This window comes from Aristolochia californica, unplaced genomic scaffold (assembly GCF_029961685.1).
Source record: "Aristolochia californica isolate CCGP_79_NKW_82.1479 unplaced genomic scaffold, dmAriCali1.0.hap1 SCAF_13, whole genome shotgun sequence".
NCBI classification, from domain to species: Eukaryota; Viridiplantae; Streptophyta; class Magnoliopsida; order Piperales; family Aristolochiaceae; genus Aristolochia; species Aristolochia californica.
The window spans coordinates 6,235,450-6,263,237 of NW_027181804.1; the positions used below are offsets into that span (position 1 = coordinate 6,235,450).

The 27,788-nt window shown below is 40.4% G+C and overlaps 2 protein-coding genes across 3 annotated transcripts; one reads left to right on the plus strand and one right to left on the minus strand.

Annotated features, from left to right (window-relative positions):
- Positions 1–1,872: 1,872 nt before the first annotated feature.
- Positions 1,873–7,474, minus strand: LOC137947918 (homeobox protein BEL1 homolog). The gene is made up of 4 exons (XM_068793762.1): positions 5,764–7,474; positions 4,360–4,742; positions 3,481–3,541; positions 1,873–3,307 (listed from the first exon to the last, which is right to left on the minus strand). The coding sequence occupies exons 1-4, from the start codon at positions 6,619–6,621 to the stop codon at positions 2,648–2,650; spliced, it is 1,962 nt and encodes a 653-aa protein (XP_068649863.1). The 5' UTR covers positions 6,622–7,474; the 3' UTR covers positions 1,873–2,647.
- A 6,043-nt stretch (positions 7,475–13,517) lies between these two features.
- Positions 13,518–18,107, plus strand: LOC137948663 (phosphoglycerate mutase-like protein AT74H). Of its 2 annotated transcripts, XR_011111637.1 has the most exons (7): positions 13,518–13,993; positions 14,939–15,058; positions 15,133–15,346; positions 15,914–15,994; positions 16,127–16,449; positions 17,135–17,217; positions 18,071–18,107. XR_011111637.1 is itself a non-coding variant. In XM_068794777.1 (5 exons), the coding sequence occupies exons 1-5, from the start codon at positions 13,531–13,533 to the stop codon at positions 16,212–16,214; spliced, it is 966 nt and encodes a 321-aa protein (XP_068650878.1). In that variant the 5' UTR covers positions 13,518–13,530; the 3' UTR covers positions 16,215–16,597. The 2 variants fall into 2 exon arrangements, 1 of the variants encoding a protein (XP_068650878.1); XM_068794777.1 differs by lacking the exons at positions 17,135–17,217; positions 18,071–18,107 and having other exon boundaries at positions 16,127–16,597.
- The last annotated feature ends 9,681 nt before the right edge of the window (positions 18,108–27,788 follow it).

A 27,788-nucleotide genomic window follows, 5' to 3' on the forward strand; every position in this document is an offset into this window, starting at 1 on the left:
TCCGAAGGAAGGGTAGCGGTTGGGGTGGACGGAATTGTATCATCCGGAGGAAGGGCAGACGGAATTGCATCGTCCAATGGAAGATTAGCGGTCGGGACAGACAAAATTGCATCGTCCGGAGGAAGGGCAGACGAAAATGCATCGTCCAGTGGAAGATTAGCGGCCGGGGCAGACAGAATCGCATAGTTCGACAGTAGAGCAGTGGTTGGGGTGGACGGAATCACACCGTCCAATGAAGAGAAGTGGAAGAATAGCGGTACTGGTAGCAGCTGGGGTAGACAGAATTGCATTGTTCAGTGGGATGAAGAGGTTCCGCAGTTTTTTTTCGCATGTGTGAACTGCACATGCGAGTTCGCATGCTGTGCAGGACGGGGCGTCAAGGGGGGGGGGGGGGGGGAGAGAGGTGCGCTATTGGGTGGTTGACGTTATGGCCGGAGGGGAGAACAACGGTGGTGGCGAGGAGAGCGACGACGTTGAGACTCAATTGCTATGAGAGGAGAGCGAATGAAGTGCAAGGGGGTTTTGTGTTGCGACACCAGCAAGGGTGGTTGCCAACAAAGTGGACGGCAGCAACGGGACTACAAGGACATTGGGCGACATCGTGAGGAGAGTGATTTCGGCGATAACATCGGGAGAGACGCGTTTTTGTTGTTGTTGTTATTGTGTGGGATTCGGTTGTGGTGATGACTTAGGGGAATTCGAAACAGAGGAGGGAGAAGTTTTCTGGGTTGACTTTGGCGAGACGAAACGGTGGGCGAAGCAGCTATTCCAACGACAGGAGGAACGGCTGGCGAGAGTGAGCATTCAGGCGACGGGCTAAGAGTCATCTTGAGAATATGTCGGGCAAGATTGTTCGGAGAAGAAAGGGAAAAGTACTAGGTACGGGCGACGGCAGTGGGTTGCTTTTAATACGGATTTCCAGCGACGGCAAGCTGGTTCTGATAGGAAGCTCTGATACCATGTAGAATATAGGAATGAAGAATAATATTACCGTAATTAGTATTGATCACGTGTATACTATTTATAGAGTTACTATTAGATGATTACAAGTTTACTATTTGAATTTGTCTCTTATCTTTATTTCTATAATTATATTTATTTTATCTCTATCACCCCTCTCCACCATCTGCCAAGCAACATTCAGAGGGGGAGCTCCCTTCACTTGTTCGCTTCCCTCACTTTTTCTAGAGGACATGGGAGCCCAACTATGAAAGGGAGGAGTGAGCAAAACTCTTCTATCAAATTGAGAGGTCACATGGCTAAACTGAAAAGAGCCGCGACATTGAAATCAAATAAACGACTGTGGAGGAGGAGGAAGTTTCGTTAGTCATTCGTAGGCCGCAGCTAGCTACGACGGCGTACCAGCACATAATGGCCGACGATCAACACATCCGTCTCTGTATTTTTTCCCCCGTAGTTGTTTTGTCAAAACTCTACCTACAGCTTTTCTGACTCTATTTCGATACAACTGCTCTTATTAATATCGAGTCCTTTCAAAGTATTCCCTGCCATAAATCAAAGTCGGTAACACAAGGGCGAAACGATTGGTCGCCCTCCCCACTTCATGGCATTGATGAAGAAGGCACATCATTGAAGGAGATTAATGTTTGTGCGCCTGCCTCCATTTTACCAGAAATTTCCTGAATTTATTTGAAACATTTCTGCAAATTTTGCATGTTCGCAACTCCGTAAAGACAGTATTTATTTTCTTCACCCACCCTGCATTTGTAATTCATGTAAGACACTCCCGTTTGAGTAGATTCCTGATGACCCCAAATAAAATCTGTTCGTTATCCAATATTGTTGTCCGTGGATCAGTTCTATCACTCATCTGACACTTTCTGGAAAAAAAAGAACATGAAAAGACAGATCTAGATGTCGCCCAGAATTGGGATCTGCTCGTTTCCTAATCGCTTCTAATGATCAGTTTAAGGTTATTGGAACTCATTTTACATTAGAAACACAGAAACAGGTCTCCTTCACGGCTTCACCCCTCCCTACGATTAGAGGTGATTAACCTTCTCAGTTCACGTACAGGTTGGAAATCCGAATTTGGATGTTTGTACGCTTCTGCTGCTGTCCTTCTTAACCATTACGAATTATCTAAGAATCCGGAGGGAAAGAAAAAACCTTTCAAACTGTTGAAATCCATGCAGAGGCTTGCAACAGGTAGGTAACCATAGAACATCATAACTTTATGGCGTACCACACAACAAGTTTCCGGTTTCCGGAGGCTCATGAGGTAGGTGTATCGGCCGCTACAGACCGATGAAGTGCTTCGATTCTGCAATCCACGGTCTGAGCTTTTTTTCCGTACCTGCAACAGCATTCCAATTCTGGTAGTCCATTCTGTGGAAGCAGCTTTGGACGTGAGAAAGATGAAGATGAACTTGGAAACAAGAAACAAGTACTCATCCTCTGGAATCAAGGGAAGACCGTGACTACAATATACAAAGCTAACTTATGCAAGTCACCTTTCCCAAGCCCCATCTCTAATCTATTGACCTCCTGATGAGTATTTTACACAGCAACTGTATAATCTGTATATGTATAAATGTTCTGTATAAGTATGAATCTAGTTTACCCGGCGAAGTCATCATTCATAATTCCATGCATCTTTCGCGACGGAGCTTCCATCGACCGTCTTCTAACCAGCCAAATCATGCAGCAACTGAGCTGCCATCAGGTTTCTGTAAGGCAGGTTCTGGGATTCCCCGTCCAAAATGGAGTACTGGATGGGTTGGCACTCTTCCATGTGCTGCCTCGGGAAGAAGAGGGAGGGCTGAGTTCCGGCTGGAGAGAATGACAACCCCACGCCGGCTGCCTCACCGTGCTGCTGCAATCCCAACGTCAATGACACGCCATTGGCACCACCACCGGCGAATGTCCCATCGCTGTTGCCGGCATACGTCACCGCGCTGTTTTCATGGCTGTAAGATGAAAAGTCTAGATCTACCACGCCGAAAGACTCCGGCCTTCCGAATTCGTTCAGCTGCTGCTGCTGCTGCTGCTTATGATCTTTCCGCTCCAATGTGTTCCTTCTATCCGAGTTGTTGATAATGGAGGAGAGAGAATCGGAGTCGTGATGGACGAGTTGATCCGGCGTGGGCTTGTGATCCTCCATACGCGGCTGTGGATCCTGACTAGGGTTAGAATTTTCAATGGATCCCTGCCGGCCGCCACTGTCCTGCTGCCCCAAAGCTGCGTCGCCTTCTTTCTTGTCCTGCTCTTTTGTTTCTTCTAAATACATCTCCTCCACCATGGGCTTCCACAACCGAACTCTCGCGTTTATAAACCAATTGGAAACCTATCAAAGCATTTGGGCAGAGTTTAGTTTACACTTTCTCATGCAAATAATATATGCATTTCATAGACTAATCATAATTGCAGCAAATAAAAACCAAAATCACAGACACGAAACTTCCAGCTACGCGAATCTTTAATCAACAAGAAAGAAACTTATGAGAGGAGACGACGTACCTGACTTCTAGAAAGGCCCGTTTGGCGAGCTAAAATGTGTTTATCAACGTCGCTTGGATACCTGTTACTCATTACAGCAGATTCATATCATAATCAGAGCTCGTGAGCCTTTGAGATTATAGTTAGGAAGATTTCCTCTTTTAAAGTACTAGATACTTAGGAAGAAGAAATACTATTAGTAATTATTAACGTGCTTCGATCTGGCTCTGCCCCGGTCACCGGAAAAACTACAGTCCACTGTGTCAAAAGAACAATGGCCGCCCGTGAAGGTTCTACGACATTGTAGCTGTTGATCTGGAGATCACCAGTTGACCCACCTTTTGGCAATACAAGGTTCCCATTGTCCTGTTAAGCATGAAGGATCATATGAGGCCTACTAACTAGGTCTCCACTGAGCAAAACAACAGCACCCATGCAGCATGGCGGGCGACAGACCAGTTTGCAGAAGTCACTGATCATGATTTTCTGAAGCTCAAATTACTAAGCATATCTGGAGGGATTCAATGACGATCGAGAGAGATTGTTTGAGGGCAGAGGAACGTCAGTAAATTACGGGTACAGGCAAGTCGGCTTGTGGAAGAGGTGGAAAACCAATCCGCTTTCCTTATTACCTAAAAATGAGAAATAAAGCCCGAAAAAGCAACTGTGAATCGGAAGAGAGAGAAATTCGTCAGGCAAAAGCTTGTTTGCGGCGGCCAGCAAATCTTTTCGACAGAGAACAGTTCCTAGGTGGGTGAATACTGTTTGGTCTCATTGCCTCGACACCCAGAAATGTTTCATGTTCCAGTTTCTTAACATCGGATTTTTTTATTTGCATAACAAGGTAGACAAGGTTCGTTTTTCTAGATGAAGATTGAGAGAATAAGAAGAGGGACTTACGGGTGGAGGAAATGTTCGAAGAGCCAAGCGCGAAGAACCGAGACAGATCTCTCAGGGAGTCCTCTCTGAGGTCTCCATGGATGACTTTCCATCACGCCCATTTGCTGAAACGCTCTCTGCTGCCGGAGGGTCTGGTCTAGAAGCCGAAGCCTAGGTGTTTCGCCTCTGGTGGTCCCCGGTGCAACTGGGTCCTTCTCTCCCATGGCCTTTCTTGTTGCCTTGATCTGACACACAATTCCGTCCCTCAGACATCTGAAATGTCTTGACATGGCCTTCGACGCGGAGCTTGAGTATACGGACGCAGATCCAGAGCCGGCCACCGCTTCAAATGAAGATACGACTGCCCTCATCTGTTCACAGTATTGCCTGTACCTCCTATCCACCTGTACAAAACATCATTTAACTCCATCAAACCCCAAAACGACTAAATTCCACGAAACCTAGCCCAGAGAAATGCGCCGTCGAATCACGTACGTGACTCAACATGCTTCTTTTCTGTGTTTAACTCTGCACTCACTCTTACGTGAAACAGTACGATCATACACCTAGTTTTCACCTGTTCATTGCGAAAATGGGTTTCTACGGTGTAGTGATCGGGAAGTAGTTCGGAGAAAAAAATCTAACAGAAAATCTAGCGGCATAAAACCTTTGTGGGAGCGGTTGTGGTGGCGAGTCGCAGCAGCTCAGCCAGAAGAAATAAAGGAAGATCTGGGTATCACATAAAAACAAAAGGGAGCAAAAAAGGCAGAAGTGGCTCTTGAAGAGTCACATAGTCCAGGAAACGAATATAGACAACAACATTCACTTTCACATGAAGACGTTCATGGTTCCCGGTTTAAATGGCCAAAGTGAAAGAAATTGAGGTATCTCATGCTCCAGTAGTACTACAAGTCAACCTTTGTTCTGTAAGAACTGAAAAGATGGTGACTCTCTCGCCGTGGAGAAAAATGGGAAAAAAAGGAGGTGAAAGCTTGTTTTCATTTTCCGATTGAAATTACAGCATAGGGGAGATTTGGTGGGGGAGGAGAGGACTGAAAGATGCCATAGGAGGAAAGAGAATAGAGGTTTCCAAAAGTAAATGAAATGCCCGAATTATCAATCTGTCGCTACCCCGGGCAGGATAACATTAATGGAAGGCTCACAGTCTCTCAATTAGTTCGAGATTCACGTCTCGGAGAGCCATGGATCAATCATTCCCAGTAAAAGTTCAGCACATTGTGAAAAATAAAGATGAGTTTCGATATTCAAAGTAGAGGAAAAAACAAATGGGAAAACAGAGGGAGAACGTAGAAGAAGAAGAGAAAAAAACAAAAATATGAACTTTGAGAGAGCATTTTATGGTGAAAATTAGAAAAACGGAAGAAGAAAAAAGAAAGATAAACTGAAAGCCAGTTTTTCACAAACCTCTTCGAGCATGGAAACGAGCTTTGCTTTTCTTTTCTGTAATTCAAGAAGATCTAAAGAGTAGAGGGATTGATTTCTGGGTGACACTCCCTCTTCCCATTGACTGCTTTTGTGGTGCTTAGTGCTCTTGGACCAACCATCAGAGTACCCATTTTCCTTGGTACCCAGATTACAAAACTCGTTCAGAAGCTCCCGGGTCGGAAGCAAGTACTTGGAGTTCTTCAACTGCTGATGAGAGAGTGACGATGATGAGAACGGCCGACCTTCTTGCAAGTACTGCTGATGAAAGTCCGAAGCTTTTCCCGGAAACCCATCTCTGAGATTTGAAGAAACCTGCAGATGATTCGTTTCTCTCAGTTCAAATGACTGCAAGCCGATCTCAGACGGCTTGTTTGGACTCAGAGAAAGAGAGAGCCCTTGACTCGGCCGCTCATTCGTCTCACACGGGAAAACGCACCGGAGAGAATCGTCGACAAGTAGACGATTCTCCTGCCATGTCGTCTCGGGTGCAATAAGGATGTTCTCGTTCGGATTGGCTTCAGTGAACCCAGTTGAGAAATCCGGCTTTTGGAATTCGTGGTGGTGGTAGTAATCAGCGGAAGGTTCCGAAGCAACCGACTTGGAAGACGAAGCTTTGTCCAGAAATCCTCTCCACGGAATAGAGCTTCTGTCCCTGTGCTGAAAGTTCTTCCACTGCGGGCCTAACATCTCCATGCCCGTCTGCAAATTGAAAAGCTCTGTGTTTGGCTCGAAGCTCTGCATCTGGTGGTCGAACTGGGAAGCGGACAAATCGGAGTACAAAAACCCGGAGCCGATCTGGGATTTGAGCTTATGATCATGACGTGCTTCACTTGCCATGGAAGCAGACCTAGACCACAACGGTATCCTTATCCTTCCAAATAACGGTTCGGCGACAGGAAGCTCAACCAAACCCCCTAAAAAATCTCGCCCTTCTCACCATCACTGACAGCCCAAAAGAGGACTTCACGAAAAGCCGAGTACAACAACATACTCCCTTTCCAGCAGATGGAAAATCAAAACAGCATCATCTTGCCGTTATATTAGTGCTAGCACACAGATCAACCCCTTGCCGATTTTGGTAGAAGCAGACGCCTTGTTACTATCGCGACAAGAAGAAGATGGAAGAAAGGCGTGTCGTGCGCACCGGCCCTCTTTAACAACAAAAGACACAACGTAGCTTAATTGCCATGGGTAACCAAGCTCCAGGTAAGATCACATCCGAGTCTGCAGCAGAAATAGAAGACGACTACAGCGCCCATGTGTTATGATTTGCCCAATAAAGCCCGACGTCCCCCCCTTTTTAATCTAACAAACCAAATAAATAAAATCCTAGAATAAACTAAACTGAAATCAGCAATTCACAGCTACTCTTTTTCAAAACCCGCGATCATCGCTTCCGTGCTTCTCTCCATCCCCATGTACCAACTCTCCGCCGTCGCATGTAAAAAAGCTTCCACTTTCTTTCCAAATGTTTTTTTTTTTTTTTTTTTACTGCACAAACCCTAAAGCACCTTTTTATTTTCTCTCTCACCTCTCTGATCCCTATAAAATTTCGAATGGCTCGAATCCCTGTTTGCCTGGACTGGGAGTTTTTTCCTGAAGTATTTCAGAGAAATGGAGAGAGAAAAAGAGAAAAAAGGGGCGAAGAAGGAAGAGTGTCTGATGGAGGCATAGATGCGCCTGGAAAATGTTCCAAAAATAGGGCTGGCGCCGACCCAAGGCTTGATGGTCCCCACTTTCCAACTAATTGGAATTAAACGCTTATTAAAGGAAAGGCTCCGCTCGAGCTATGCGACCTTTTTACGGGACCGCATCTCCTCGTTTGGCTTTTTACCATTCGAGCCGGTGGTCCTGCCACGCTATCTCCGCCGCTCTCCCACCTCAGCAAACACGTCGAGTACTCACTCTCCGAGTACCGACCGGAGCTACTCTCCCCTCGCCACCTCAGCGAGGCCCACCAATTATTTCACATCTTCCAATAGAAAAACGATAAGCAAATGAAGACGGAAATTCTACAGGACATCCACGGTTTCGCTTTTATCCTGGGACCGTTTTACCGAACAAAAAGAAAAAGAAATACGGGTACAGTTGGTCATGCATTAGAGCGAGGGAGTACGAGAAGCGGGAGATAATGCGCATGCGGTCTACGTAAAGGGTGGCCCCGTTCAAGTGGACACTTTTTACTAGAGCACTGCAGTATCCTGCATCGGTGACGGATGACGCCAGCTCAATGAATGCATGAAAGGAAAACTAGAGCATTACGGGGGCTCTTCTTCTTTAACAATTACGTCACAGTTGTTGGGAGGTAGTTTCGCGTGTTATTTCCTGCTTCATCCTTTTTAATGCAGGCTAAATAAATTGGGCGGTCGTTACGCAAATATATTGTTATCCTTGTAACAAAAGGAATCTATTAATGTGTTTTTAGATAGTAATCCCAGTGTAGGACAACGAAGGGCGTGGCCAAGTCTTTGTCTCGATTTCTATTCTGAATTGGTTTCACGTGGCACTATCAGACTCAAAAGTACCCTATTTGAGTCACATACCCCAATGAAATGGCTACTCGTACTATGTTTGGGACTGGGTTGGGTAAGTCTTATAATTGCAGACCTTCCTACTTGAGTAGCTGTCCATTTCATTTGATGGCTATTCTCATAGGAAACTTACCTTGTGAGCTCTCACTTAAAATCGAACTAGCACAAATATACGTGCCTTGGGTCCCGTACGTGAGAGTGGCAGTTTTTTTTTTCATTGGATTATTATTTAAGTTTTAAAAGGCTAAGCCATCGTTGCGAAGATAACAAGCCGTCGAGATCAGGGAGTGCAGGTCAAGTAACTATCTCCATCGGTGGAGAGTGACTACCGTATAAATTGAAGCTTAAAGATAGCTTTCCCAAGCGTGGTGTAACCATTTTCGGGAAAACCAAAAGTGTGTCTTGTTCAGTAGTGGGGTGGAGGTAGTTATTCCCTTTGCTATGTAAAAATCTGTCTCCCTCATAAATAAATAATAAATGAATTAAACTATAATAAAAAATTAATAATCCTATTATTCTTTTCTACAAATTCATTATTCCGTTTCAAACTTTTTTTTAGTGGAGAATGGATTGGAAGAGATTCCGGAATCCGAAACCGGGTCCCGCAAAGTACGGAAGGTGAGTGCGTGTACGCGAGTAGCGTCAGGAGGCGAGTGTGCGTAAGAAGTGGTCCCACGAACACGAAAAACCAGGGGTGGGAGGAAAAGAAAGGTGGCAAGAGAGAGGCAGAGAGTGGGTCCCAATTATGTTACATTATTAGAAGGTGACGTCACGCATCCGGCAGCTTATCCTTGTCCCCGTCTGCATTGAATCCTATTACTTGCAAACTGCGGGCCCCGCCTGGCCACCTGCAGATTAATTCAACCGAACCACCACAGTGTTGGTCATTCGAGTCAGGGAGATGGGGTTGGACAGACCCAAGGACTAAAGAAGACGCCTCCCACCCCATTCCAAAGGTTTCAAATCCTGGTTTTCTGGTTTTAACTCGGACTCGTTTCGGAAATTGACTCGGTCATTTAAAGAATCCGAGTTATCGGAAATTTAAGTTGAGACTTAAGAAAATCGCCCTGCTTCTAAAAGTGAGTGTCACGAATCAGAAAACCGTGTTTGAAATAAGGTGAGCGCATTGCATCACTTCGGTCCCCCACCTCTTTAGTACAGAGGGATATTTTCTCTTTTGTGGACCCAGACTAACCCTCCTAGACATTTTACGTCAGACGGTTGAGATAATTATTGATTAAATGATTGAGATAACCATTGATCATGATCGGGCAACAGATAACCGTTGATCATGATGGGATTACTGTCCCAGTATTAGCTGTAGAGGAAGGAAAGTCCAAAGGAGCAAGACGGGGAGACGTGTCTCATTAGTAGACTAAGCTTTGGAGAATATGCAGTGGGTCTTTTATGGTCCCCAAGCAAGTCGAGAAGGGAAGGCCCCATGTGGAGAAAATCGTAGAAGAACAGATGGACAATTAAAGATGGAAAGCCACTCACATTGACTTGCGTCGGTGCTATGGAAGACAAAAAAAAAAAAAAAAAAAAAACGGGAAATACCGAATGTTGTAAAAGAATTAATTGAGAGGAGATGCGGGTCCAACATTACATTTGATTAACACCGGAAATGGGAAGGCGTTCTTTTAAATTAATTAGGCTCTTCAGTATTCCACCAAAGTAACACATTTAGGGTTTTTTTTTCTTTTATCTGTGAATCTGCAATGAATGCCTACATGCGCGTATGGATCCCACTTGAATAATGGCTATAGAGACGCGTAAATCAATCCAAACAAGTACTATTAGAATATAGACTACAGCTTTAAAATAACGAGACATGAAGATTTAACGGTTGGCCGGCTTTTGGTTAGAACAAGATTGACTAGGTCTTGCTCACTCGAACAAAAATGATTCCTCTCCGGTCTAATTCAACGGAGGACGACGGAGGCGGTACCTCCTATTAGATATTAAATTGAATTACATTAGAGGATAATTGAATAATTAATTAAGGGTGGTATTTATATAATTTAAAATAAAAAAATGAGTTTCACATGGGAAAATAAATTAAACTTGGGATAAATCTAATAGGATATTATTCGATAATTGAAAGGATTATGTTTATCTTATCATGCCCTCTCAGGATAGACCACTATTAGAGAGGTTAATCTTGTCTTGTAGTAATTGAAACTATGAACTTTGCATTGGCTGAGTAAAGATATTTGTTTTTTAGGGTTCTTGGAATCAAAAGGACTGTAAGAGCAACGACACTATAGCGACTGGGGGGCGGACAAAATCGGAGAGAGTATATCGTCCGATGAAGAGATGTGAAAGAGTAGCGGTACTAGTAGCAGCTAGGACAAACTGAATCGAAGAGAACGCATCATCTAATGAAGGGATGTGGAAGAGCATTAGCACTAATATTGACGGGGGAGGACGGAATTGAAGAAAATGCATTGTCCCATGAAGGGATGTAGAAGAGTATCGGCACTGGTAATTGTTGGGGAGGGCGAAATCAGAGATAACACATTGTTTGGCGAAGAGATGTGGAAGAGCAACGACTGTGCATATATGGAATCAAAGAGAACGTATTGTTCGATGAAGAGATGTGGAAGAGCAACGTCACTGGTAGCGGCTAGGACAGACAGAATCGGAGAGAGTGTATCGTCTGGTGAAGAGATGTGGAAGAGCAACAACACTGGTAGCAGCTAGGGATGACAAAATTGGAGATAGTGCCTTATTCGGTGAAGAGAAGTGAAAGAGTAGTGACACTGGTAGCGACTAGGCATATGGAATTAGTGACTTTACAATTGATTAAGAGTTATTTTTAGAATAGAAAATATAAGCTTTATACAAGAAGATAAATACAATATGGGATAAATCCAATGTGATCTTATCCCAAAAAGAAAAAAAAAACATGCTTGTAAGAAATCAAATTAATACCTTTCAAATATAATTAAAAAATTATACATATAAATTAGAAAGAAAAAAAAAAAAGTACCAGCGGTTTGTTGATGCCAACAGTACAACTCTTGAATGAGACCTTCACGAATATATATGAATGAAAGATGAGTACAGGAAGGTAAATGCATATGCTTCAGAAACAACACTGGAAGCTCCTCTTTATGTTTTCCTCGTCTTCTCGACTTGCCTTCCTGCCTGAGTGCCAACATCCTCTTCTCGACAAGCAGAACCAATGTTTTCTCAGCTTCAACTCCGGAGAAATGGAAATAGTGTTGGCCCTTAAAAGAGTGGAAAATTTCCAGATGAGTAAGGAACTAAACCCATTGCTGGCAGTAGATAATGAAGGCAGCGATTCATGATTCATTTCTCTCTTCTCTGCTGCCTCATGGTGATGGACCACTTTCAGTAAGCGACCCACGTGATGATGTACAACCACATGTTTGTTCAAATTCCTACCAACCTTTCATTGTGCTTCCCAGAGAATCAAATCTCCAGAACGATGATAAATTCAAGTATCCAATTAGATAAACCCCAGCTACGGACAGTCACTTTGTCATTATATTTCCGTCCCCTCCGTCGCACGCCAAGGTGTGAAAGCCGTAGAGCAACACCGACGACGACGAGGCAAGACTCGATGCAAATGACAAAAAGAGAGTTCAGTTTCTCTCCATTTTTTTTTTTTTTTTTTAATCCCAAATCTCCCCTTTCCTTCCTTCTCCGACGCGGTGTCTTCGTCAACCCGCGTCTTCTTCCCTTCATTGTTTCTAATTAAACGGAATTCTTTTCACATTTGTTTATGGGTCCAAGGTGGAAATTTTTGTTGTTGGTTGAGGTTCAACAACATACGAAATCGGAAATTTGTTTTCCTTTGTTTTGTTTCAATGGATGGTGTTTCTTATTTAGATATTGGAGTTACTCGCCTTGTCGTAGGATCTTTATGGAGTCTATTCAACTATATTTTTAAACTTTTTTGGATTCAACATTTCCATACCTGAGAATTTTCTACCGATGAAACTCTTCTTGGCATTTTTTTTTTCCACGATAGTCATATATTATTTTTGTGTGTGTGTTTGAAAATATTAGCATTTGGATATTGGTTGGTGAGGAGTAAGATTGTTATGGTCCTGGGGTTAAGTACCTATGCCTTCCGCTCCTAACAGGTCGATTTTTTGGGATGTATTGGCTAGGTGCTTAACATATGTTATCAGAGCAGGCGTTATGTCCCGCGTTCGAGTCCCCGTGTGCGCAGGTGGACCGCAAGCCCCTGACGTGGAGCGGAGGGGAGATTATGGGATCTTGACCCGGGCTCTCGTTGTTGTGTTAATGCCGCCGTGGTCGTCAGCTCGGGCGGGGTGTACTGTTATGGTCCTGGGGTAAAGTACCTTCCGCTCCTAACAGGCCAGTCTTTTGGGATGTATTGGCTAGGTGTTTAACAAATATGCAACTATGGAATTTAGTCTAAGTAGTTTCTTTTATTTTGTTTGGATGTGGAAAATGAGACAGAAAATAGAAGAGAAATATAGTTTATCTTATTTGGATACATACACAAAATTGAAAAGAAAAGAAAATTTGTAATATTTGAAAATTTTGATGATTAAAATTTTCTCTCAAGTTTCTATTTCTTTTCTTTTCTGTTCAAATTCCATCAATTTATGAGAGAAAGTTTGTTAACTAAGAGAGAAAATGACTTTCACTCTTATTTTCTTTTCTCTCAATGATTCTTTACTGCCAAATAATTGAAAATAACTGTCTCTCCCATTTTCTTCTCTATGGGTTTCAAACAGACCCTTAAGGCTTTCGTATGGAACACAAAAAATGTAGATAAAAGAAAAAAGGCAAAAAAAGGAAGAGAAAGAGAAAGAAAAAACACAAGGAAAAATGTTTATTTTCTCTTATTTGGATGCTCTTAGAAAATGAGAGAGAAAATGAAAGAAAAATATAGTTTCTCTTGTTTGCATACACGTAGAAAATTATATGTTAAAATTTTCTCTATAGTTTATATTTTTTTTCTTTTCTCTCCAAATTCCATCCTTTTGCGTGAGAAAATTTATTAATTTAAAAAGACTTATTTTCTTTTCTCTCAACGATTCTATGTTGCTTAACAAAAAATAATAATTTTCTCTCCCCATTTCTTTTCTCATGTTTGTTTTATGTCTTTTAACTCCTTTTTTATAAATTATTGAGGCTTTTATCCTTTCGAACCTGAACAAAAGGCCCTAACAGTCTACAGACTAGTTTGAATTGCTTCCTTGCCCTGAAAATGGTGTCTGCGTCGTTCCTTTCCACTCCTCTCTGTCGCTCCACCTCCTCTCGCTTCCACTGTTGCGATGCCACTCTCGGAATACCTCGCTCGACTCACGTGCCCGGCCTTTCTCTTGGCCGCTTCCCGGAGAAATCCCCAACTTTGGAGCTCTGTCCTAGGCCTCGCCGCATTATTCTTGTAAGGCATGGCCAGAGTCAAGGGAATGTCGATGAAAGCATATACACGAGGGTACCGGACCCGGGCATTGAACTGACCGAGAAGGGGTGGCAGGAGGCGGAGGAGTCCGGTAGGAGGATTCGGGATTTGATCCAAGGCGACAATGTTGATGATTGGAAGGTCTATTTCTATGTGTCGCCTTACAAAAGGGCCCTCCAGACGCTTCATGCTGTTGGAAAAGCCTTCGGTCGGGACCGGATAGTTGGGGTCAGAGAGGAGCCGCGCCTGCGTGAACAAGATTTTGGTAATTTCTTCCCAGCTGTGATTTGCTTCTTTCAGAATTTGATTTGAAAGCTACGTGGTTTGATTACTTGGAGGCGGAGTTCTGAGAAACCTAAGGTAAACCAATATTAAGCAGTTCTAGTTGTTGGTGTTATCTTTGAATCGTTTTCGCGTACAAACTAAAAGGCCGTCACAGACGCACATTCTTGCCTGCTCGACTATTTCCAGTCATTAAACAGGAAATTTTAAATATATTTCAAAATTTTACATTTTATTTATATTCAAACGCAACAGTAATCAGTATTCATACACTGTGGTGATCTATTTCTTCTGAAAAATCAAGCAGAGATCACTTAATATAGACGAGGAAATAATTGACTTCTATATAATTATGGGTATCGTTGCAGAGACCCCGGAACGTGATAATTACTAGCTGATGCGAAGCACTTTGTCGAACCCAGTATAGGATTGAACATATCCCAGTTAAGCTTGGTACTTTCTCTGCCTCAGGATCCTCTTAGTGGAATCCACTTTCTCATTGTTATAAAAAAACTAGATATATGGTAGTATATCTAGTATCGGACAACTGGAAAACCTTGTAATATCATGTTGTACAGGATAGTTATCTGCAATAAGGCAAACTACTGTGAGATGACTGGAATATAGGCGTCAGATTGGATGCTTGATGCTCTGGTTGGAGTTCTGAAACTTGTTTATTTGACACCGTAGAGGACCTCTCTATTTGTCTTTTTTAATTATTATTATTTTTTAAATAGAAGCTTGTGTTTCTGACATTCCATTTGCCTCCTCTTCTATGGAAATCATTTAATCTACTAGTTCTTCCTAGCAAAGGCACACATTGTTGAGATACACACAGATAGTTTCATGGATAAATTTCTTTAATCCGGCAAGTGTTCAAAACCGATCTGATTATTCTGACCATCCATCTTTGATGGTTTACAACAAGGAAATTTCCAGGACCGGGAGAAAATGAGAATTGAAAAGGATATCCGCCTTCGATATGGCCGTTTCTTTTATCGTTTCCCTAACGGCGAATCTGCTGCTGATGTTTATGACCGGATTACAGGTATAGTTGACACCCATTTGTCTTCTTCTATTCCTACAGATAAAGTGTCAGCTTCTTACAGAATGACTGCACAGGATTTAGGGAGACCCTTAGGGCAGATATTGACATTGGGCGTTTCCAACCACCCGGTAGGCGTACTAAGGACATGAACTTGATAATAGTTTCACATGGATTAACACTTCGAGTGTTTCTGATGAGGTGGTACAAATGGACTGTGGAGCAGTTTGAGTCCCTTCACAACATGAGCAATGGGGGAATGATTGTTATGGAGACTGGATCTGGTGGAAGGTACGTATTATCATCCCGCTGCTTCTAGGATTATAATTGTGAGAAATGACTGCTAGAGTTTTCTATTACCATGAAGCTTAAGCTTAGCAGCTACATGTTAGAATTCCTTTGCGAGAACTCAAAACCTTAACAATTAAATTATCGATGATGATGTGAAGTGACGATGACTGGTGTGTGAATTTGGACTGGGCTTAAACATGTAAGATTTTGCTCTTAACAGTCGGCGCCATATGGGGAACTCTTAAATGACCTTTTATGATTACAGAGCTCAATAAAGTTGCTTAATCCTATGTGGAAAAGATTGTCATGTATGTAGGAACTCCCAAATAATGAGTATAAACTGTTCTTCTGCTTATTGGTTCTGTAACATGAATGCTAAGTGCAAATTAGCATTTTTATGTTTGCTTATTCTTGGTTAGTGCATATGGTTTTACCTCCAAAAAAGCATGTATAGTTCTTCTATTCATGTGAATATAGGGTCTGTACCAGAACAGATATTTTAACTTTAAAATATGTTCATGAGAAGGCAATTTAGTGTATCACATTCACTTTGTCAACTCTTAACAGATACAGCTTACTTGTGCATCATAGTGCTGAAGAGCTTCAGAAAATTGGTTTGACAGATAAGATGCTGATGGACCAAAACTGGTACCTGATTGCAACCCTTCCTGAATTTCGTAGCAGTTTTCTGTTATTGCTTTACAACTATAACTGAACAAGCTAATTAGTTTTAAAATTTTATTTTTTGTTGATCAGTTCATTTGCTTTTTTTTATTACAGGCAAAAAACTGCCAGACCAGGTGAATTGAATTATGATTGTCTCACTTCTGGCCCCTCTTTCTTCAACCACTTTGAGTCAAATGATTGAATCAAGAACAAGCACAAAGTATGCTATTATTGTACAGCTCTTACTATCATCATCGTTAAGGGATGTGGATGTTCACAATTTCTTCACGTATGAACCAGTGAACAGCTTTTGTTTCCAGAAGCCAGTTTGCCAGTTAGTTGCTCTGAGAAAATTGTAATGGTAGAACTTTCAAAAGCTATCAAATAAAGAGCGCATGCAATGTTAATGATCGAAATATGATCAGCACAAAGTCAAGGTGAGGGGAGACTAATTCTATTTTGCAATGTTACTTTCTTTAATGTTGAATCAAGGGGTTTCCAAATAATGATGAAGCAACTGTAGACTAGATTTCTTCATTCTCTCATGCAAGTCCTTGAGAGGTGGTTTTGCACATTGCGTGGTTCTTGCATCTACAGTTTTTTGAGTGGATTGGCATCTAGAGGGCATTAAGAACAAATGATGACTCGGTTCTTTTTGTGGAAACAAAGAGTGACAAAGAGAACTTGAAAGATGTATCATCGATGGGATGGTCTTGGTTATATATATAAAAATAGATTTAGTTAAAAAGGTAAAAAAAAAAGTTAAAATGGTAAATAAAAATTAGTTCAAAGAAGAAAGTTTGACTGTCTATTTTAAAATAGTTTCATAAATGTTTAAAAAACAATTATATATTAAAATTCATGAATTAGAAATTAGTTGCTGGAATCTACATTTTGTGGTCCAGCCTTTGACTGTATGGTGAAAGACAGGTCCCTCTAACTCCTAAGGTAAAGTCTTTAGTGTAAGCTTTCACAGGAGAACGTTTTCATTTTCGAATTTTATTCTCATACATTTACAACACTTTTATATATACATAGAATTACAAATGTTTCTCCTCTGATTTGTCGGATCGTATTTACTCCTCTGATTTTACAGAAGACTTCTTCCTCTTGATTTTACAGATTATTCCTCCTTTGGAAGACAACTCATGCCAATAGTCCCCCTCAAGTTGGTGCGTATAGATCTCTGATGCCCAATTTGCCAAGTGAGTTATAGAAGTTCTAGCTGCATATTGCTTCTATAAGTATATCTACCAACTGGTCTTTAGATTTAACAAATAGAAATTGAATTATTTTAACCTCAAGGTTTTATTTAATGAAGTGTTGATCTACTTCCACTTGTTTAGTCTGAACATGTTGAATCGAATTATGGGAAATATCAATAGCTGCCTTGTTATCACAGAATAAGTCCATCTCACAACTTAGGCCAAAGCCAAATTTCGGTAGATAATCTTCGAAGCCAGAGAGGATCTCACAAAGACTCTTAGCCATCTCATAAAACTCGACTTCAACACTTGATAACGCTAACACCTTTTATTTCTTATTTTTCCATGTAACTAGGTTCCCTCCAACAAATATAAAATAGCCTGAAGAAGGTCTTCTATCTGAAATATTCCTTGCCTAGTCAACATTTGTATAACCTTCAACCTTTAGGTGATGGTTTCTTGAGATCATGAGTCCTTTCCCAGGTGAGGATTTTAGGTATCGAATAATTTGACTCACAACACGTGTATGATCTTCACTTGGACAATGCATGAATTGACTTACTACACTTACTGCATAGGCGATGTAGGTCGTGTATGGGTGAGATAAATAAGTTTTCCAACCAAACTCTTGTATCTTCCTTTGTCTGTTGGGACTTGGTTTGGGTATTCTCCCAGATTGTGATTTAGGATTATTGGGGTATTTTCAGGCTTATACTCCAGTTGTCCAACTTATTATAATAAATCTAGGATATATTTTCGTTGAAAAAAGAATATGCCTTATTTAAACCTAGCAACTTCAATTGCCATAAACTTCTTATTATTGGGTATTTACCCTACATTTTGTCTTACTCAGGATATTCTCACTAAGGAGATCATTGGGCGTGGTACTAAGAGGATGGGGCTTTATTACATGGAAGATTTTAGCGTAGGCTATGCATATCACATGCGACACCCCAACTAGCTCAAAGTGGAACAAGTTTTGCTGTGGCACCAGCTGTTAGGCCATCCTTCATTTGGGTATTTGAAACATATATTTCCCGGTCTATTTTTGAATTTGTCAGTTTTCAGTCTTCCCAAATTTTGCATATCAAATTCTATTGCCAATTGCTCTTAAAGTCTTGCTATTTTTTTTCTCAATCATCTCCTGTAATGATCCTATCGTCTATATACACCATTAAAATTGTTACTTTACCCCGTTGATGTTTTAAGAATAACATATGATCTGAGTTACTTTGTTGAAAACTATATTTCCTCGTTGTCAAACTCAATCACCCAAACCACGCTCTAGGAGGTTGGTTTAAGTTTGCACACAGTCCTAGCTTTAGAATTTTCCATATATCATAGAGGAACATCCATGTAGATTTTTTTTTCAAGATCTTCATGGAGAAAAAAATATTTTTAACGTCAAACTAGTATAGTGGCCAATCAAGGTTAACTGCAAGGGATAGCAAAACTCAAATAATATTCAATTTGGCCACCAATGAGAATATCTCTTGATAATCCACGTGATATGTCTGTGTATATCCTTTTGCTACTATCCTTGCCTTGTACCGTTCAACTGCTCCATCATATTTGTATTTTATGGAGAACACACATCTATTCCCCACTATTCTTTTACCTTCAGGTAAAGGAACAAGACTCCAGGTTTCAGTTTTCATTAATGCATTTTTTCTTTCTTCATGGCTTGAGCCCACTAAGGGTCTTTTAGAGCTTCATTAACACTTGTGAAACGTGGTGTGAGGAGAGGTTTTTTATAAACTTCTTGAGGGGTTGGGATAGTTCTTTTGTAGCCACATATTTGACAATCAGATATTTTGATCTTTGTTCCTTCACTTCAAGAGAATATCTGTTCGGTGGTTTGCCTTAAGTGCGCCTGACAAGTAATTCATACCCAACAGGAGTAGCCCTATCATTAGAATTTTAAAATATGATAGGAGTACTTATCTCAATGATATTCTCAGGAGATAGATAGGTCGCTAAGAGGAGTATCCACATCATTAGCAACAACATCAATCCAATAATAACTAGGCATGTGAGTCTCAATTAAAAGAGCCCGAACTGTTTCAAGAATGTGGTGATTTTTTCTCTCCGAAATACCATTTTTCCAAGGAGTCTGGGGGCATGGGGTTTCATGAATCAGTCCATGGTGTTGGAAATAATCACAAAACTGATGATTCACATATTCTCCACCATTATCAGACCAAAACATTCGAATTTTAGCGGATAATCGAATTTGGATCATCTTATTAAAGGATAAAAAGGTATGAAAGACCTGACCCTTATGTTTCAACAAGTAAAGCCAACTCATACGAATGCAATCATCAACAAATATTAAAAACTAGCGGACACCAGACCTAACATCTTTGGGGGAAGGACCCCACACATCGGAGTGAATCAAAGCAAAAAGATCCCCACTCTTATTCATATTTACCGAAAAATTGACCCAATGACTTTTAGCTAAATGCAAGTCTCACAATTAAAATCCAGAACTGACAAATTTGAAAATAAATCAGGAAATATATGTTTCAAACCCCAAAACAAAGGATGACCTAACTGACGGTGCCACAACCAAATCAGTTCCACTTTGAGGTCACTCAGGTGTCACATGTAATATGCATGACCTACACTAAAATATTCCATGTAATAGAGCCCCTTCCTCTTAGTACCATGTCCAATGATCTCCTTTGTGAGAATATCCTCAATAAGACAAAATGTAGGGTAAATAACAACACCAAAATTCAAGTTGTCGGTAACTTGACTCACTAATAGTAACTTATGAGAAAGAGAATGCACGAGTAATGTACTAAATAATGGTAGGGATGGTGATAACATCATTTTTTTCAGCCCTTGTTACCGAAGAGAGAACTCCATTAGCATTGGCAATGCTAGTCTACCAAGAAGTAGAGTGTTAAGAAAAATCATTTGCATCAAATGTCATATGGTCTGTTGCTCCGGTCTAGAGTCAAGTATCCACGCTCTGCAATCAACCTCTCTAGTAAATCTGAGGAAAGCATAACTTAAAGTAGATTTTGAACTATCGACTGGAATGAGGAAAAGATACGGCTCTCCTGTAGCCACTGCAGCCTTGCAATGCCTTCATTATTCTCTCCCACATCACAACTATTTTGAGCTTAGAGTTTGTGCTACCACTCGGATACCCGTGTAGCGTGAAGCAAGTCCCATGGGTATGCTTTGCTTTCCCACAATCAGAGCATCTAGTTCCATCAGAAGTAGCTCGTGGTTTGGAGTTAGAACCGGATTTTCCACCATGCTGAGAGATAGACCCAAAGTGTGCCAGAGAATTCGAGCTATGTTTGAAGCTCTTGGATGCCATAATTGCTCCTGGTGGATCATCAGAGCTAACAGTTGTCATCACTGCTTGACGAATAGCTTCTCTGCGAATGTGAACATAAGTTTGCTCCACAGTTAGGAAAGGTTGTATATGGAGAACATCACTTCAGATATGGTCTAGGCGATCATTGAGACTATCCAAGAACACATATACCTGCTGAGCACTCCATCTGGTTTAGTCGACAAAAGTCTATTTCATGTCAGAGGCCTTGGAATTATTGTAGAAATTTTCAAGAGAGACTAAATTATTTGAGACGTGTCACACGTCATCGAAGATCATACACCTGGGAGGTGTCGTTGCCATCAAAATATGTAGTAACAATGACATCCTCGACCATCTTGGCTGTCGAGAATCTAATAAAGTTGCTAATCAGGGAAGTGTCTGTATAATTAATTAACCATCATTTGACAATAGCGTTGTTGTGTGCCATCGTCGAGAGGGAAGATTTGTCGCAGGAGGTTGAGGGAGATTGTCGTTCAAATACCCTAGTTTGTCTTTGCTCGAGATATGCATCTCAACAACCTGAGACCAAAGTGTATAGTTGGTGCCATCCAACTTGATTCCAATCGGTGAAACAATATTAGTGGTTTGGGTCAGAGTTGAAGCTTTGATCAAAGCTTCAATCATTCTCGCGGTCATGATTAGCAAAGAACCCTCGATGAGTGTGAGAGATATTCCCACTGGTTCGTTGGGTTGACTCAGCTTTGAGCCCGGTACGAAATTAAATCCCGTTACCAAACTATGGTCAGATTTTAATTTTGAAATCAGTGTCATCGTCCTTGGAACATTTATAACACTCTTATATATACACTGAATTACAAACTTTTCTTCTCTGTATTTCACTTAAGACTTTTTCCTCTTTATTTTACGAAAGACTCATCTAGGTTTGAGTCTCTGCATTATGTTTTTCTGGTGGTGACTGCATAGGGGTTGTGACTCCTGTTAACTGCTTTTATTTAATCCCAAATACCAGCTCTTGCTGGTAGGGGTGGCATCGAACCAAGCCGACTCACAAGAGGCTCGAGCTCATCTCGGTTCGATTCACTATTTCACGAGCTCGAGCTGAGCGCAAGATCTGGAATCGGATCGTTTAAATTAACGAGCCGAGCTCAACCAAATCAAGGTTCAGCTCGAAGGCTCGTGAGCCGACTCTTTAATTTAACGAGTGGTGCGGGATTCGGCGACTCGGGAGCAGGAGAGCAAGAGAGGGGGGCAAAAATTCTTCCTCCCCTCGTCATTGTCGAGTCCCTCCGTCTGTTGCTGTCATTGTCGACAACTGCTCGCCGGCCGCCTGGTTCCATTTTCTTCCTTCGATTTCTCCCTCCCCTCGTCTACCTTCGCCTTTGTTTCCGTCGCCACCTCCGTCATCCCCATTGACAGGTCCTGCGCTCCTAACCCCTTCCCTCGGCGTCATCTTGGCAGAGAAAACAAAAAACGAGACATAAGTTAAAAAAAAACAGCCCCCCCCCCCCCCCCCTGAACGATTCGCAGTTGCGAATTTCGCACATGCGGGATTATAAGCAAATGAAAAAAAAAAAAACTCTTTCTTAAACTCAGGTTGTCTGTTCCTTCTCGTGGCTCTTGAAGAAATGGAAAAAACATTTTAGTAGAAATATATTTCTAGGGACTATTAGTGGTTTTTTTAAAAAAAATGTTGAAAAAACATTTTTAGTAGAAATACTTTTCTAGGGACTATTAGTGCCTCATGTTTTTTGAAAATATTTTTCTAATTGAAAATTCTTATTAATTTTTTTTATAATTTTTTAAGTAAGATTTTCCTGCCAAGATGGGCTAAAAAACCCTATAGAAAATTTTTGAGTAAGTATTTGACAGTAGATGTTGTAATACTTTTAGCATGAGGCAATTTTCATAGCAATTTTGTGTTTGACTATTTGATTAAAAAATTATCAATAAGTATAGTTAAAAAATTATCAATAAGTATCGTAATATATTATATTACTTATTAATTTTCATTTATTTTCCTAAAAGAGGCAATAAGATGTCTATTTAACTTTCCTAAGAAAATTTTAAAATATTTCTTGTAATTTTCTAGTAAGTCACTAATAGTAGCATGATTTTATTTAAAGGACTTTGGAAATATGTATCATAGGAACAATATTTTTTGTTTTTCTTAGAATATAAATTATGCCCAATTTTAAGTAGAGGTCATGCCTAATTTTAAGTAGAATGTATGTATAATTTTATATACAATTTATTTGATATATATTTTTTGAAAAGTTTTAAATGCATGTTGAAGCTCGAGCTTGGTTCGAACTCTGTTAAAATTTTTGGGCTCGAGCTCGATAACAATTTTAGGCTTGAGACTGGGCTCGACTCGAGCTCGATAACAATTTTAGGCTTGAGACTGGGCTCGACTCGAGCTCTGAGTTCTAAGTTGGAGTTACGTTTTTTTCTTTTTTTCCTTTGGGTAGAAAATTCACCTGAAAGTAAGCAACACGATTTATGAGCAGTTGAGAGGGCACTTTGAACGCAAAATTTACACAATCTAGATCAGCATCCTTTTCTTACTCGAGTGTTGCTTTGCCGTGTATGTTAGGGAAAGAGTGAAGAAAGTGGATTTCAGGCTCCTGATCACTCTTTTTAATGATCTACTGTCCCGACAGTCCAAACTCATTTGAGTTGCGTCTCAATGAACTCTTCTCAATGTTAAAATACGTGAATAACTAAGCAAGCCCGGGCCCCCTATTTGACACCAAAAAGGCTGCATCTTTCTCCCTCCAAATGGAAAGAGGGACGCACAATGTACGCAAAGTATAAATTATGAAATAGCCATTAGTAAGCAAGGTATATTTTTTTTATTTTAAATAAAAGTTTTAACAAATGCACTCTAATGAGTGGAAATCATTTGAAAAATGGAACTGCAGGGAAAGGGATCCGAAGGGAGCTGAGGGTTGTCACCAATTAGGCTTCCCTTGGACTTGTTCCGGTCCATCATTTTGTACAGAAGAAATTAAGCTGGATTGTTGGGTGGTAAACCAATGACGGGCACGTATGATGGCTGTCCGCGCCTGTTGATCATTTTGTCGAACACCTTGGCTTGGCGTCGGTTCCTCTTCAAGGATCAAGATGCACCTCTCTGCCACAGTTTGGGCGTCTTCTGTCCACCAACGACTTCTTGGTAAAAAAATGGTGCTTTCAAGCTTCTGATGAGACGTATGGTTCGACCAAAGGAAGTCTTGACTCTTGGCTTTAATAATCTCACAGCTAGGACCAAAGCCAATTTCGTTTAATAATCTCGAAAGTCAGATAAATCAGCTTGTTTGCTTACTTTTCCATGTAACTAGAATCACTCTAACAAATGTAAAATAACCTGAGGTGGATCTTCTATCTGAAATATTCCCTGCCCAATTAGCATTTATATAACTTTCAATCCTTAGGTGATGGTTTCTTGAGCATAGAAGTCTTTTCCCAAGGGAAGACTTTAGTTATTGAAGAATTTGATTTACATCATTCATATGATCTTCACTCAAACAATACATGAATTGACTTACTTCACTTACTGCATAGGCAATGTGAGGTCGTGTATGAAAAAAATAAATAAGTTTTTCAACCAACCTTTCGTATTTTCCTATATTTTCCTTTGTCTGTTGGCACTTGGTTTGGGTATACTCCAAGCTTGTGATTTGGATTATTGGGGTATCTATAGGCTTACACTCCATTAGTCCAACTTTTGGTAATAAGTCTAGGATATATTTTCATTAGAAATTAAACCTAATAACTTCAATTCCCAGAAAATATTTGAGTCCTCCCACATTTTTCATTTCAAATTCTCTTGCCAATTACTCTTGAAGTCTTGCTATTTCTTCTAGATTATCTACTGTAATAAACATATCATCTACATACACTATCAAAGCTCTTAGTACCACACACCCAATGATCTCCTTGGTGAGAATATTCTGAACAAGACAAAATGAAGGGTATATAAGGACAACACAATTCTTGTCGTCTGTAACTTGACTTACTGATAATAACTTGTGAGAAAGAGAAGACACAAGTAATGTATTAGATAATGGTAGGGTGGGTGATAAAATCACTGTTCCAGCTCCTGTTACCGAAGAAATAACCCTATTAGCATTGACAATGCTAGTTTGCTGAGGAGTAGAGTGTTCAGAAAAATCATTTGCATCAAATGTCATATGGTCTATTGCTCCAAAATCAACTATCTATGCGCTGTAATCAATCTCTCCTGTAGCCACCTCAGCCTTGCTCATGCCTTCATTATTCTCAACCACATCACAACACTTTTTGGCCTGGAGTTTGTGCTACCACTTGCGGTACTCGTGTAGTTTGAAGCAGGTCCCACGACTATGCTTTGCATTCCCATAGTGAGAGCATTTCGTTCCATAAAAAATGGCTCGCGATTAAGAGTTGGAACCGAATATCCAACCATGCAGAGAGACCCAGAGTGTGACGAAGAATGCAAGCTATATTTGAAGCCCTTGGATGCTAGAACTACTCCTAGGGGGGATTAGTCAATAATGAAGTTGAAATGAAGTTCACGCGCAATACGTAGTTCATTCAATTATGCCATTAGTGGTGAATAAGCGCCGACATCATCTGAAAAATGCAAGTAATTGTCTCAAGCTAAAATTGTGGAATCGTGATTCGGCCCAATTTTGCGAATCATCCACTTCAAGCGTCGCTCGGGACGCATCGTTCCCTCCCCCGATGAATTTTTTTCTCATTTGCGCTCTCTTCTTCCTCTCGGCCTTCCTCTCCCGAATTTTTTTTTCTCCTGCTCTCGTCTTCGCACTCCCTTCAACATTTTCTCCCTTCGTCGTCTTCGTATCTCTTCTCCCTTCTCATTGTCTTCACATCTCCTCTCCTTATCTCTTAGTTTAATTATCCCATTGTTATAATTAATTAAACTAATGGTTTTAAATTTTGTGGCAATATATTATTAATTAATAATACGTCAAAATATATATTGTGTTATTGATGAAATAATATATTTATTTATTTTTATTACTGTATTAAATTAGCAATTTTTAATGTTAAAATATATCTTATGTTATTTATATATTTATTTATTTATTTATTATATTCGCTTATGTTATTTTTAATTAATTTATTTATTTTTTATAATTTATTAAAATCACACGTAATTATTATATTATTTTATAACAAATTTTAATCATTGTTTAATATAATATAGTATTTCATTAATTAGTATATTAATATATTTTAATGCTACATTAAATAACTTATTAGTGTAGTAACCATGTTTATTTTTGTTAATTATCTATTTAAGTATATGTTCTATTTAAGTATATTATAGAAAAATATTCATTCTCTTGTTTACATCATATTTTCCATTTTGGGGCACTAACACTGGAATCTGTTTTTCAGTGCACTTGAACTCGTTTACACTAACACCCAAGGAAGAGTTGAAGTTGAATCAAATTATTGCCTTGAATTTGAAGTCATAACTTCAATCCCCCCCACCACACCCACATTCGTCATCACTCCTTGACAAATAACTTCTTTGTAGACGTGAGCATAGGCTTGTATATGGAGAACATTACTTTGGATATGATTTAGGTGATCATTGAGACCATCCAAGAACACATATACCCGCTCTTCTTGAACTAAGGTATTATGCTGTTGAATATCGGTTGAGTACTCCATCGGGTTTGGTCAGCAGAAATCTATTTCACGCCAAATGTCCTAGAGATTATTGTAGAATTTTTCAAGAGAGCCACCAGACTTTGAGACGTATCACTACAATCAAAATACGTAGTAGTAGTGGCCTAAACCATCTTGGTTGTCGAGAATCGAATGAAGTTGTTGATGAGGAAAAAATCCATAAAATTAATCAACCATCCTTTGACAATAGTGTTGTCTATGCGCCATCGTCGAAAGGTAGGATCCGTGTGAGGAGGTTGAGGGAAATCACCGTTCAAATAACCCAACTTATCTTTGCCTGAGATATACATCTCGTCAACCTGTGGCCAGAGTGCATAGTTGGTGGCATCCAACTTGATTCCAATCGGTGTAGCAATATCAGTGGTCTAGGTCAGGACTGAAGCTTTGCTCAAAACTTCAATCATTTTCGTGGTCAACTCGACTAGGACAGAGGAGGGCAAAGATTCACTAGACTAGAAGTCTATATCGGTCATGGATGAAGACACGAGTATGAAGGGGTCGCGATTAGTATATAACCTGCAATGAGCGTAAGAGATATTCCCACTCACTTGCTGGGTTGACTCTGCTGAGTCTGGACCGAGTCTTGGCCCAAGTCCGGCTAGGTTAACTCGGTTTTGAGCCTGGTCCAAATTAAAAACACCATACCTAACTTTGAGCAGATTTTAATTATGAAACCAGATCATCATCTCCACGACACTAGCCTCCGAGCAGCAAGATGAAACAAGTTGCTAGTTTAACAGATAGCAATGTCTACTGTCGATAGTGGGAGGGGTCTCAGGCGACAAGGTCAATCAACTGGGACTGTCATCCTTGAAGTGGCAGTCAGTGCATTGGAGGCTTGGCCAGAGTCTCTGCACAAGTAGCGGTCCTGGTCTCTAGTTGAGGCTTAGCTGCGCCATAAGCGTTTAATTTATGCTGCTTTAGAATAAGACGGCTCTGGTTTAAACCACTCTGATACCATATAAGCTTTCAACAAAGAAAACTTTATTTTTATTTATTTATTTATTTTATTTCTGTCTTTTATTAATATACAACATTCATATTTATACATAGAATTACAACCGGATTTGCTTTGCTTTCTCGGATGTACTCTCGGATCTACTCTGATATCTGATTTATTGGATTGGATTTCAGCTAGTAAGAGAGGAAGAATTTATGGGAGTGGATTAAGTGGAGGGATGGTGTTATTGTTTTTATATTATCTTCAAAACACACTTTACGGAAATCTGTTCTTGGGGTCCCTTGCTCTGTTGCTCCTTCCTTGGAGTACTGCCGACGACGCGGACTGAAAAACTCTATGTAGAGATTCCAACCAAACATCTACCCAATTTCTCACAGTTAATCACCTAACCCATGAACAGCAGTCTCAAGTACAGAGATGAGTGGTTATTTTTGTCAAAAGAACCGGTGAAAACATCTGCAAGCTTTGCAGAGATTAAACGTCGCTTGCTTGTAAATATATTACCTACCTCACAGGAGGGATTAGTATATACGTATGGAGTACATGTGACAACAGAGGAGGGCGACAAAAGCAGAAAATGGGTAAGAGAAA